The sequence below is a fragment of the Sciurus vulgaris genome (assembly GCF_902686455.1).
Source record: "Sciurus vulgaris genome assembly, chromosome: 17".
In the NCBI taxonomy this organism is placed as follows: domain Eukaryota; kingdom Metazoa; phylum Chordata; class Mammalia; order Rodentia; family Sciuridae; genus Sciurus; species Sciurus vulgaris.
In genome coordinates, this window is record NC_136478.1 from 6,341,803 (window position 1) to 6,355,219 (window position 13,417).

The window sequence follows — 13,417 nt, forward strand, 5'->3', positions numbered from 1 at the left end:
ACTTCTAGGTTCAAGTGATCCTGCTCCAGACTCCTAAGGAGCTGGGACTACAGGCATGTGCCACCATGCCTGATTGATTCTGCCTTTTGACTATCTTATATAAGGTTTTCTACAAAAGTTTAATGCCCCTTCCCACTGTGTTCACAGCCCCTTCCAGTCTTCAAGAACCAACTGGAATGAATGCTAAAGGAAAGAATGTGAGTATCTTTTTTAAACACTTAACTTCACAAGAAAAAGATATTCAAGCACTCTGTTAGTTTTGAGTTTTGATTTGTTGGTACCAATAGCCAGAACATGAGGAATCCCCAAGTCTTTTCCATTTGAAAGGAGGCCCAAAAGGATTGAAGTCAAACAAAGCATGTTTTCTAACCACAACAGAACTATGTTGTAAATCAATAATAAGCTACCTAGGATATGTAGCTTAGACATCTTAGAAATTAAATAGCACACTTCTATAAAAAATTAGTGGACCAAAGATAAAACAAGGGAAATTACAATGATAATGACAATACAACCTAATCAAATTTGTGAGGTGCAGCTAAAGCAGTACTTAGAGGGAAATTTGTAGCTTTAGTGTTTATATTAGAAAACAAGCCCACATTCTTTAGTTGTTATAGCAAGATTGAGTAGTCAACTCCTTGCTATTGATATTGTTCATGCATTCATTAATTCAATAATAAAGACCTATTGTGCATCTACAATGTACAAGGATTGGTGTTAGTGCCTGGGAATGCAATGGTGAATAAATAGATGTGGTTCCTGCCTTCATGAAGCTGAGTGAGACAAACTAAATAGAAGAACTAAGAAATACAGAATTGTGTTAAGTGTGTAAAAAGAACCAGTGGGTGCAGTAATAGCAACTATCAGGGTAGTCTAGCAACTGTAGTCAGACAAGGCCTCCCAAGAGGTGACATGAAGATAAGAAGTATGCTGGGAAGTAGAATAAGAGCTTGCTGAGTGTCTGGGACATGAAGGCCGTGAAGCTGGAAATTGCCTGAAGCTAGAGTGGCTAGAGTCTGGTGTGGGAGGGGGACCAGGATTACAGAGATGGACAGAGGCCAGAGGACATGGAGCCCCAGGTGCTAAAAAGTTGGGATTTTATTCTTGGCTGTGGGAGGCCACTGGAGATTGAGTTCTATAATCTCATACTATTCCAGGCCAAGCTCTCTTGGCTTAAGCAAGAGGCCCTACCACCTGAGCTGTTTAACAGGTCCCACCAGAATTTACTCCCAGAACATTCCACATACCTGCCAATCCCTTTTCCTAGAACCCGCATGCTCTCCATTATTGCCCAGCCCATCCTCCCTCCCCTTCCTGTGTTTGTTCTGGGAGCCTGTCCTCCAGGGAAATGTCCCCTGGCTTCACTGTCCAGTTTATTGAGGTAACAGCTTGGCTCTTTTTAAATTGAATCACAGCAGCCTTGCGGGTCAGATGCTAATAAACCCTCAGAGGAACAGATGCTCAGAGACTGAGAAACTGGCTGAAGGTCACAGGCTAATGAGTCAATCGGAGCTTTGGACAGTCCCAAGGGCTACATTTTTAACTTATTGCCTCCTTCCTCCACCTCTCATGACTCCCTGGGCTTCCCTCCTCCAAGCATTGATTGTGGATTTATGTGCCTGTTTCTTTTTTTTTTAACCTAATTTCAAGGCAAGGGCTGGGTCTTTGTTCTTGAACCTCCAGGCAGGGCCTGGTCCAGAGAGGCCTGTGTTGGTGCAGTTGAATGCACAGTGGACCCTGAGCCCACACTCAAAGTCACTCACCCAGTGATCCTGAGTGGTGGGCTCCATGCCCTGTAGGGCAGCCAGGTGGATAAGTTAGGGTATTTCTCCATTCCAAGGCTTCTACTTTTGTCTCTTGGCACAGATTGCTGGGGGGTAGGGGTGGGTTGGTAGCATACCCCGAAGTGAGTCTGAGCTGCCTGTGGACAGGGAGTCTCACCATGGCTGCTTCTTCAGCAGAGACACAAAGGAGACATGGAGGTGCACGTTGAGCCTGGTGTATACGTAGACCCTTTCACAACAGTCATGCTGAGCTGGCCAGATGATGACGAGGATTTACGTTTTCATTGGTCATGTGGTAGGTAGTGCGTGGATAGTCCTTTCTCACTAAGTGAGGAGCTGAGGTCAGATTTTGCTCTTTTTTTCATCTTCACACCCAATGTTACTTAAGCCTGACATTTTGTGTAACTTATACAAGCAAGAGACTGCAAATTCCATTGAAATGGGAGATGGGGGAATCATGGCAAACCAAGGTGAGGTGGAGGGTGGTCCTGAATGCAGGCAACAAGGGGAGTAGAAAGTTAAAATCAATAACAAACTCATAAAATCCAGTGTGCATCTTTATTACCAGCATGCACTCACAGTTCTAAGTGTCAGTGATGAAATACCCCCACCCCACCACGTGCATCACTGCAGAGAGTCTAGAAAGGGACTGAGTTGGGAATTTTGTACAAACCAAGATGGTAGCACCCGATTTTATAGGGACATACCCTAGCTACATATGCACTCTTTTAGAAATAAAATGCATGCCATTCATAGTGTGCACATTGCTTTTGCAACTCGTTTCCTTCCTTGAACAACATGTTCTGCATATTTTAATATCATGGGGTCTTCTTGTTCATTTTGATTTTCATAATGACTACACAATGCACCATCAAGTTGATGTGTGATCAATTATCCAAAAGATGGCACATGGGCCCGTGCCATCTTTTTAGACACTTAGGTTGCCACAGATTGTTCTTATAAACACCACTGTCATGAACATCCTCATACTTCAATCTTTTTTTTTTAACTTCTGTTGTTGTTTTCATAACTAAATTTCTAAAAATGGAATAACTGGGACAAAAATTATGCATAAGTTCAAGGCTTTTGATATTGCCACATGGTCGGGTCATCTTTCTATTACCTCTCATTACTTGAATATGGAGGACACAAGTGTAGAGTTTAGGTAACTGAGCAGAGCCTGCCTCTTGGGCATATCTTGTGAATGATGAGCACATTGGAGGGGGTGGGGAGGGAGGTGTCGATGGACAGAACCAATAAGCAGCTTTGAAACTTATGGAGATGCCAACATAAAGCAGGGGGTGATAGAGCAGAGCAGATGGAGGTACGCCTCCCAGGCGCCCATAGCACCCCACAGGGACACAGTTGTGGACAGCCTCCTCTACATGGAGTGACAACTGCTTCAAGGACGAGAAGCTGCCCCGAGTCTTCTGGAGCATAGATCCTCCTGGTGCTTCTCCTGCTGTGTGCCTGCCTGATCATCTATGAAAGTCCCTGGTGCAAAGATCAACTGTGCAGATCCTACAGTATTTGCTCCATGTCCTGATGTGGTGCAGGCCATTTCCTAAAGCATCCTTTGCAGTCACATTCCTGCAATCCATAAGTGATGTATCTTAAAGCTAAAATTGTCACTGGCTCTTTGCGATTCCAAAATCCATGGATATTTGTCACCACCTGCAGCAACAACTTGCACGGGTCTTATGGGTGGTGGAGTGGAAACTGAGGCACTTCTATCTTTCTCTTTAGTGCACTGCTTTCTTGCTTGTTTATAGAGGATAGAGGAAATGAGGTTTACTTGCTTTGAGAGGAGAGAGAGAGATAGACTTTGTTTCTTGCTTGTTACTTGCTTTGAGAGGAGAGAGAGAGAGACCCCGCTTATCAGAGAGAAAGAAACTTTGCTTAAGAGAGAAACTTTGAAAGAAAGACAGGCTTTTCTTAGAGCTTAGAAGGAGAGAGGCCTGCCATGCCTTAAAGTCCTGCATCCTGTGAACTAAGGGTGTGTCTACCTAAGGTCCCCTAGTGATGCGTCTCAGTTCTCTGTTCTGCAATCTGCCTTCCACAGCTGCCCCTACTCGCTGCTGTTTTTCCCTCTGTTTGCTTCTAATGGCTGCTGTGGCATGTCTTCTTCTCTGGCTACTGCTGCGCGGCGTACCTTTCCCTCTGGTTACTTCTAATGGCTGCTATGGCGTGTTTTTCCCTCTGGCTGCTGCCCCGCGTGTGTCTTCTTCTACTAGCTTTTCTGGTAATGGCTGCTATCACTCTGTCTCACTCCGCCTATGCTTATATCACCTCCAGGACGCGGAGAGCAGGGCCACGCCTCTTACGCAAAGATTAGGCCAGACGCTGGAGCAGGCAATTAGTGCTCGAGAACACATGCGCGTACATTGTGTGCGGGACAAGAAAATCACCTGAGTGTGCTTATGTCTATTAACCTCCTCGCTGCCAATGTGATCAGGCGCCATCCTGGCGCCGCCAACATGGCACAGCCCCCAACATAAAATCTGTTTAGAATCAATATGGTTAGAATTGACCCCTTTCTTCTAAAAACATCGAGTCAAGCTGGGTCTGGTGCTGTGTACCTGCTGTCTCAGCTACTTGGGAGGCTGAGGCAGGAAGGTTATTTGAGCTCAGGAGTTGGGGACTAGTCTGGACAACACAATGGGACCCCATCATAAACAATTCTCAAACCAGAAGGTAGGCACATGTGCCAAGTTCAGGGTTCCTGACAGATAACAGAGGTTTGTTCATTTCTCTCAGGGAGATGCTGGGCTCAGTGGAGCAACTGTGTTGAGAGGCAGCTGCTCCACACAGACCAGAGGGAGTTGGTGGTCCCACCATCCTGCCTGCCACCACCAAACTCTGCTGTCACCCTGCACCTGGGCGTCCTGAGGGGTCAGGAGCTGGAGAACAAGACAGAGCAGTGTCTCTATGTCTCTGCTTCCCTGGACCTCAAGCCTCAAATCAGGTGGGCAAATTCCTTCAGGGTTGTCATTCATTCTTCAGCCAAGATTTACCGAGAGCCAATCTGACCGGCCCTGACTTAGGGGCAGGGCTGGCAGGGGTGGGCAGACCAGCACCCTGTTCTCGTAGGGGTTTCTACCTGGTGATCTGCAACAGTGGGAGCAAAGGAACAAGGGAGAGGCTACACATCCATGACAACTTCCCCAGCTGGGGGTCAGAGAGGGCTTCCCACAGGAGCTGGGGCTCAGCAGAGATGTGCAGGAGGAAGAGGAATTAACTTGGCCAGGCAGTGGGGGCTGGAGAGGGAACAGAAGGAGCAAAGGGAGAGAACAGAGGGCAACCAGGAAGTGAAAGAGGAGCATATCCTTGAGGCTGGAAGAGAGAGGGGCAAGAAGGAGCTGGAAGAACAGGCAGGGCCTTGCAGGTCATGCCAGGTTTGGGTCTTTATCCTAAGAGATCCATAGAGGTTACCACCTAAGAGTTCTGAGCAGGTAGGTACATGATCACATCTTGCTTCAAACACTCTGCTAGCAGAGTGGAGGGTGGGTGCAGGAGGTGGGAGGGGCTGGGGGAGATTGCTCTGGCTGTGCAAGAGTCAAGGTAAGAACTCAGGGTAGCATGGCCTAGCAGCTGGGTCCCTGCAGGAAGAAATGACTTACTCCAACCATGACCGACCACAGATGGATGGAGACTGTTTACAGGTTTGGACAGTCTTAGGGAACAACGCAAGGCGACAATGCAGCGGAGGAAGCCATCGCTCTAGAAGTGCTAAGATGGGGTGGGGGTGGGGCTGCCTGTGAGCTGTGGCAGTGGAAGGACCTCCCAGCAGGAGCCCTGGGCTTGGCTAGAAAGACACAGCTGCCACCACCTGCAGCCTGTGGGGGAAGGAGCAGGGAAAACGGGGAACGCAAACCTCACCTTCCTCCTCACACCCCAGTCCTCTACCTGTGCTCCCATTGATGGGACCCAAGCAGAAGCCTGAGGGTGCAGGAGCTGGGACATCACAGCCTGCTGAGGTCAGTCACCAGGGTCACAGCCACAGAGAGCTGGAGGATGTCTGGAGGGTCAATGGAGACCATCCAGCACACTCATACTAAAACAGACATGAAGAGAGAAGTAGGAAGATTTGAGAACTTATGAAGCTTTAAAACTTGAAGGACCCAGGGGATGGATTGGACATAGAGCAGACGCCAAAGTGACCTCTCAGTGACTCCAGGGGAAAGTAGGACATTACCGAGAAGACCCAGGGTTTAGGTCAGACTTGGGGGTTCATGTTCCATCCACCCATTTAGGAGGTATGTCACCTTGGGAAAATCATATCTGCTCTCTGAGTCTGTGTGTGCTCTGGGTTAGAGACCACCCAGGGTCACCCCCAGGGCTGCCGTAAGAATCTGATGCGCTAACACCCAGGAATAGCATTCATGCATAGCACGTGTGCAGTGAAATCACAGCATTATCTCCTATTATTAGAACTCAGAGAATCACAATGATGCACACCTGAACACCCAGGTACTTGGGAGACTGAGCCAGGAAGATAGCAAGTTCAGGGTCAGTTCTGGGCAACTTGTGAGACCCTCTCTTGAAATAAAAATTAGAAAGGGCTGGAGATGTAGCTCAGTGGTACAGTACCCTCGATTTCAAACCCCAGAACCCTACGCATACTTAAAAATAAAGAGATCATAATTAAAAATAAAGAGATCACAGAAGTTGACAGGTCTTATCCCCTTACCTTGCAGATGAGGCTCAGAGATTCAGTGACGTGCATGAGGTGGCCACTCCTAGGTGGCAAGGACAGGGTTCTTTCTCAGCTGCCTGCACTTTCCACATCTTGACCCTGTGCAGTGAATTGGAATGAGAGCTTAGTGAGGCCGTTAACCCTCGGGCCAGAGCAAGGCTGTGCTTGTTACTGGGGGGCCGTGGCTTTTACTCCAACTCTCATCTGAAAGAGGCCACTTCCCACCTTCTCAAAGGACTTGAGAAGATCAGGGGACTTCCTTGCCCTTTCTTCCTTTCAGCTGTGAGAAGAACTGTCGGCTGGCAACCACTGGCGAAGACCTTGAGCTCAAGGTCACCCTGGGAGGCGATGCCTCAGTGGCCACATTCAGCTGGTACTTAGAGGACACTGCCCCAGAGAAGGTGAGGATGCTGGCAACCACTCAGGGGAAACCATCTTCCTTTTCGACCAAACCTGTGTTAAATGCCAGGTACTGAGGCTAGGTGGGTCAGCTCCACACGGAGCCAGCACAGTGGGATCAGGAGGGCTAGAGGACATGCCGATGAGGCACAGGAGGGACTTAGCCAGCTGAGTGGGTGCAAAGGATCAAAAACTATGGGAGGCACTGTGACCAATATGGTGATGACCCGACAAGGCCCCCTTCCAGGCTGGTGCACCCATCCCCCAACTTCTGGGCAGTGGCTGTTGGCCAAGAGCTGGCAGGTGTGGGGAGTCTGACAGCCCAGCCCCCTTGCCCAAAGCAGGCAGTTTCTGCAGCACCTTCCACTCCAGAGCTCCCCACGGGGCCAGGATGAGGCTGGACACCCCCTGAAAACCTTTCCTTTTCCTATTTCTTTCTCTGCTGTGGTCTGCTTCCCTGCCTCCCCTGCTGGTTTCCCTGAGAGCTCTCCCTCAATAAGTGATCTGTACACAAGGACCCCTCCGAGCTATACTTCCAGGGGACTTAAGACAAACAGGCTAACAAGGCTGGAGACAGGCGATGAGGCCTCCAGGAAGCCATCAGTGCCTGCCAGAGAGAAACCTGAAAGGCCTCCTTGGGGTCAGATGCCACTATCCTGGGGAGGCCCAGTGGCCCGACTCCCAGAGGCCCTGGGCATGCTCTCTTCCAGGCTGAGCCACTCCCAGCTGCCTGCAGACTCAGAGGATTCTGGCCTCGTTCTCTATCCCTGCTCCGGAGCAACGCCTCCACTCTGCTGCTCAACAGCAGCTGGCTGCAGACCTGGGGCGAGGTCATCTGGATCCGAGCCACAGGTGTGAACTGCCCTTCCCCTTGCTGTAGGACCCAGACAAACCAGAAACACTACATATGGGGCTCCATTCAGTGTAGCCCGGGGACTCAAGTGAATCCCACCACTGTGGCTTTCTACCTGGGAGACTCTGGGCAAAGGATTTGTCCTCTCTGTGCCTCAGTCTCCTCATCTGTAAGCTGGGGTGGTAAAGGATCTGCCTTGGAATTGTTATTATGCAGGTGGGCTGGGAGGACCCCAGTGGGACAAGCGGGTCATTCTGGGGTTGTGCAGCCTCAGTGTCCTGTTGGGAAAGTTCAGAGCTGCTTATTCAGAACAAGCCCCCAGTGGGAGATAGTCTCTCAAAGAATCTGGTGATTAATTTTTCAGGAGGGATGTCTCTGATTCCATATTTTCTAAAGTGACCCATAAACACCCACTCCAGGATGAACTGGGGTGCCCATTAAACGGACACTCCAGGGTCCGGCCCAGGCCATCCGAATTGAGTTTCAACCATGGAATTAATTGTAATTGATTAAAATTCTTCTTTCCCCAGTTCCTGCAGGCAGATGCTCCTTTAAAAACTTAGGTGATGGTACCAGGTCAACTGAGGGCTCTTCCCAGTGCTGAGGGGCCTCAAAATAGGTGGTCTTCTGGGATCAGCCCATTTTCAGATCCTGGCTATGACCCATGCTGGCTCAGAGATCTTGAGCAAGACATTGTTTCCCAATATTCTTCCCCCTTATGATGTATCTCTGAGGAAATTATTATTGGTCACATTTTACAGATGACAAGCTAGCCCACAGTAAGATCAAGTTCAAGATCACTTGGCTGGTAAATGACAGAACTGGAATCGCAGCTCAGATCTGACTGATTCTCTTTCTCTACCTCTGCCCAATTACTCCCTGGGATCCCTGGGTCAGGGAGAGTTGTTGGGTAGCTTTAGGGTTTCTCCAGAATCTCTGGAGAGGTCTGGGGCTCTGGGCCTTGGGAGAGGGCACGGGAATATGTTCCCCTGGGATTTTGAAGCACAATGGGGGTTTAGGGTCCATGCAGCCCCCTACACACCATCCGTCTTCACTCCGCAGCACTGACCAGGGACGCCTATGGGGAGGACACCTACGCGGTCAGCACTCTGCCTCCCCTGGAGGTGCCCACCTGTGCGATGGCCCAGAGGAGGGCACTGTACTGACACACTTCTCCATCCTCTGTGATGCCTCCACGGCCCCAGGCCCCCTGGAGTACTGCTTCTGTCTGGAATCAGGTACCAGCCATGGACTCTGTTCTCCCCTCAGTTCCTGGGTTTATTCTCACCAAGAACGCTCTCTGGGAGCTGCAAAGAATGTGTCCTATGAGTTAAAAAGGTCACCAGGGTGAGGGATCCCCTCACCTTGACCTCTACTCACAAGATACAGACCAACCACCACCCACAGAGACATGAGAAGCAGGTTCCATGCTAGGTAGTAGCTCCCCTACTACCATGGATGCCAAGAAACCTCTGCCCTAGAAAGGAGATGTTGAAAGGGTAAAAATGACCAGGTGGGACCATGCAAGGACACTGTGCCCTGGACACTGGGGTAGCTGTGACCCTGAAAGCCTGGAGCTTCTCAAGAAGACAGATGGGTCTGGTTCACAGAGTCTTCACCATTTCCTTGACCCTGCTTTGCAGGTGGTAGTAGGGAATGGATGTCGTCACAGGACAGACTGAGCTGATAGGAGAACAGTTTTACAAAGGTTTACAGGCGACCACCATTGAAGACCTCATCCACATTACATAAAACCCTGAAGTCGCCCATGGCCATAAGAGTCCACACCCAGGACAGCAGTAGTGTGAGCAGGGGGCTGCACAGCCCACACTCCATTTCCTCTCCCCTGGGGCGATGGCTGGTGCTGGGGGGCTCATCTGAGTCCTCATCTCCTCCAGCAGGCTTGGGGACTTTGTGGCCCTCTTATGAGCTCTACAAGTGTTCTAGCTGGATTAGAACTTCCCTCCAAACCTAGGCACCGTGGGTTTTTCTGGGACATTCCCCAACATCTGTTTTTTTGAGACCAGTGTGACAAACTCCAGATCTTGACTAGGGAGAGGGGATGTAAGCTCTTTTGAGGCCTAGGGGAGTAATTGATTTTCAAGGGATGCCCTGCCAAAGAGGTGGAAACGGAGGGCTGTTCTGTGACTAGGCCTGAGCCTGTAAGGAAAACCCCAAGCAAAGCGAGTAGGTTTTGTTACAACCAGCATCCCCCAGAGGGAGAGGCCAGGACAGCCGCTCTAATTCCAGTCGATTATTCCCTTAGGATCCCTTGCCCATAGCCCATACGGGTGAGCAAGAAGACAGACAGGTTTGACCACGTAACACGTAACATGAGTGATTGTTTGCCTGCTATGCAACAGCTGGTGATTGGTGGGACCCGAGGAAGGTCCAAAGGATGTTCATTCTTTTTTTTTTTTTTTTAAACAATAAATATGTATTGAATGTCAGGCTCTGTTCCAGGTGCTGGGTATATAGCAGTGAACAACACCGAGAAAGTCCTTGACCTTGGGATCTCTATTATCTAGAGGTGGGGGAAACTGGTAAACAAAGACAAGTGAAGCAGGGGCACCATTTGAGACAGCTGCTGGGAAGGGACATTTGTAAAGGAAGAGACGTTTGAGGGAGTTTGCATATATTTACAGTCAAGTTCTTTCTTCTCTCTTCCAACTCTCCCCTCCCCTGCTTCCTTCTTTTTCTATTTTGTAATAATTTTGGTTTATCACTTTGCGTTTTTAAAAGGCTGTAAATGGGGAATTTTTTTGCAGTTTTTCATGGTTTTAAAAAAACAGTTCCACATTACAGCAACCTTCAGTTACTTAGTGTTAGTTCGGAATTTGGGCGACTATATGAGGGAGAGCGGAGCAACTGAGGCAAAGGGCAGCAAGCCACATGGTGACCAATCAAACGGGCAGGAAAACTCCACTGACCCTTACCTCCACCTGTCACTCAGCAGGACCCTATAAAGACCCTGGGCAGCCAGGGCCATGGTGTGATTTTCTTCTCCGCTCCCTACCCTGACCTGTACCCCAGGGACTGGGAATTCCACTCGAGAGCCAAATTCCAATAAACTTGCTTCAGCTGCTTTCTGATTTTATTTGGTCATTAGCCATGCCCCAAACTTACACTTAGGACAATTAATTAGTATATTTGGCTATTTTCGCCCTGAAACCATGGGATCCCAGGGGGCGGCTACACCCTCCTGGGCCTTGGAGACAGCCCCTCCCCATTGTTCCAGGTTTCTGCCTACAACTGTGGCCCTGAAGAGGCCCTCCCATCTGTGTATCTCCCACTTGGAAAGGAAAACGACGACTTCAGGCTGACGGTGGTCATTTCTGTCACCAACCAGGCAGGGGACAGACAGCAGACCCATGCAACTGTTAAGGTGGGTGGTGGTGATGGCCCTTGTTTCTTTCTTAAGAAACTCCTCCACCCATTGGAACCTCACCACAGGGCTGGCTGAGGGTTTGGCCAGAAGAATCACTGATTCACTCATTCCTTCGACGGATACTTAGAGCATCTACTCGGTGCCCTGCCCCAAGATACAGCCACAGGCACATGGACATGGCCTCTGCCTTTGTAGGTCTCATGACTTAGTGGGAAGCAGGGAGAGTTGGGCAGAAGGACCCAGGCATGAGTTAGGCCAGCACCTTCAGAGGGTTCAGAGGAAGGAGGACCAAGATAGTCAGCGAGGATGCAAGGCCGAAACTGGATAAAGTCCCGGGAAAGGTTCAGGGCAGAAGCCAGGAGGAGACAAGGTCCTGAGAAAACATGAAGAGGGTAGCTAGAGATGAGACAGTGGTTTGTCCAGAGCTGGTCTTGGTGCCGTTGGCTGTCCCATGCATGCAGGCCTGGCTGTGTTCCGGCCTGAGGAAGTGCCCAAGAGCCCCCATGCCAGGCCTACTGCAGTTCCCACACAAAGACCCATGACTTCAGGTATCAGGTTCTCGAACAAGGACCACTGACCTGAGCCTGTTTCCTGGTCAGGTGGGACCCGGTGACACACGTGTTGAAGATGTGGCACTCCAGACAATCACCACCTCTCTGCAAGGCGAGCGTGGCCCTGAGCGGCTTCTCCAGCTGGCTAAGTCTGTGTCCTCTGTGCTGGACCAGAGGACCAGGGCGAGGGCTCCGGGCAGCTGCTGAGGATGGATGTCAGAAGGAAGGTGCTTGGGGCTGGGGACCCCAGGATCTGCAATGGAGCCACTTGGGGCAAGGGCAGGGTTCATGGACCAGTGGAGAGGCCTTTAGTGTCTCCCAGTGGTTGATGTCACCTCCCGCTTTGGTTGTTTGGTGAGTGACACGAAAAGGAAATGCCTCCTTTGTTGCTAACCTTTCTCTGCTCACTGTCACGGAGTCACAGGCTTCAGGGACAGGGAGCGGATTTAGAGAGCATCACTCCAGCCCTTCATATTAAAATGACAAAATCAAGGCCCAGAGGAGAGCAGTGACTTGGTCTCGGTCAAGCACACCTCAGCAGGGCTGCAACCCCTCTGGAGGCTGTAGAGTCTGTTTCCTGGCCTTTTCCAGCTTCTAGAGGCCACCCACAGGCCCTGGCTCAGGGCCCCTTTCTGCATCCTCCACTCTGACCCTGCTGCCTCCCCTCTTATAGAGACCCTGTGATGACATTGATCCCACCTGCTAATGCAGAATAACCTCCCATCTCAGGAGTTTTAACTTAATCTCATCGCAAAGTGATTTTGCCAAAGTGCCTCTTGCTATGCAAGGTTACCTGTTCATAGGTTTCAAGGATTAAGATGAGGACAGCTTTGGGTGGCCAGTATCCTGCCTCTGCATTTCCAGGAGGCTAATGCAGGTTTGGGGGGCTTTGGAAGACCCAGATGAGCCTGGTCACCTCTCTGACCCTGGATCTTCCTGCAATGGCTTCATGGAGCCGCTAGAATTGCATTGCCTCTCTGTGCCTCTCTTTCCTGTGCCAAGGTCAGAGAGCGTGTGCTGGAGTCACTATCCATGGGTCGCCACAACCTGGAGGACACGCAGAGAGTGCAGGGCCTGCTGAGGTGCTGAGGGAGGTGACCCACCACAGTGAGGAGCTCACACCCTTAGCCCAGGTGAGAAGTTTCCACCCACTGAGCCAGGCCATGGTGGGTACAGGGGTCAAAGGGGTCCCTTAGTCACAGGGCTCTCCCAGCACCACAAGGTTTCTGCCATCTTCTTCCCAAGAGTCCTGCATGGGTGGTGCAAAGGAGGGCATCCCTCCAGCAGCCCCCTGTGTCCTCACACTGGGTGTGATGGCCTGTCTACCCACACTCCCAATCTCCACCTGCTGGGTGAGCCTCTTGAGTGGCTGGATCTCATTCATCTTTGGGCACCATGGATACATTCCGGATACTGCTGTGGACCCACCCTTGTCCCCCGTCCTCAGTGCAGGCCAGCCTGACATTCAGCTTCCAGTTCCCAGCCTTCTGCCCTAAGGACCTGACCTACAGAGCCTCTCCAACTTGCCCACACCATGGGGAATTCTTATACTACTCATTGACTAATGGGTCTTGTGCACCATATCCCAGTTCCCTGGCCTTTTTGATGGATAACTCCAGCAAAAACTGAGCCCCAGGCAATGGCTCGATCACCCCTGTACAGGCTTCTACTCTTCCCTGTAGCACTTCTCCACTCTTCTACCAATGTTTCCTGGGATCACCTCCAACAAATTACTTGCTCTCAGGT

The 13,417-nt window shown here is 50.4% G+C and overlaps 1 protein-coding gene across 1 annotated transcript in view; it reads left to right on the forward strand.

The window, feature by feature from the left end:
- The window catches only part of PKD1L3 (polycystin 1 like 3, transient receptor potential channel interacting), a gene marked incomplete at its 5' end in the record, with an annotated part of 81,564 nt that overhangs the window by 23,029 nt on the left and 45,118 nt on the right, over positions 1–13,417 (forward strand). The window contains 13 exon segments of the mRNA XM_079117219.1: positions 148–197; positions 1,959–2,079; positions 4,542–4,749; positions 6,761–6,881; positions 7,590–7,731; positions 8,795–8,872; positions 8,875–8,970; positions 10,971–10,981; positions 10,983–11,117; positions 11,720–11,846; positions 11,849–11,898; positions 12,674–12,743; positions 12,746–12,804. Of these exon segments, the coding sequence (XP_078973345.1) occupies positions 148–197; positions 1,959–2,079; positions 4,542–4,749; positions 6,761–6,881; positions 7,590–7,731; positions 8,795–8,872; positions 8,875–8,970; positions 10,971–10,981; positions 10,983–11,117; positions 11,720–11,846; positions 11,849–11,898; positions 12,674–12,743; positions 12,746–12,804 (1,268 nt within the window).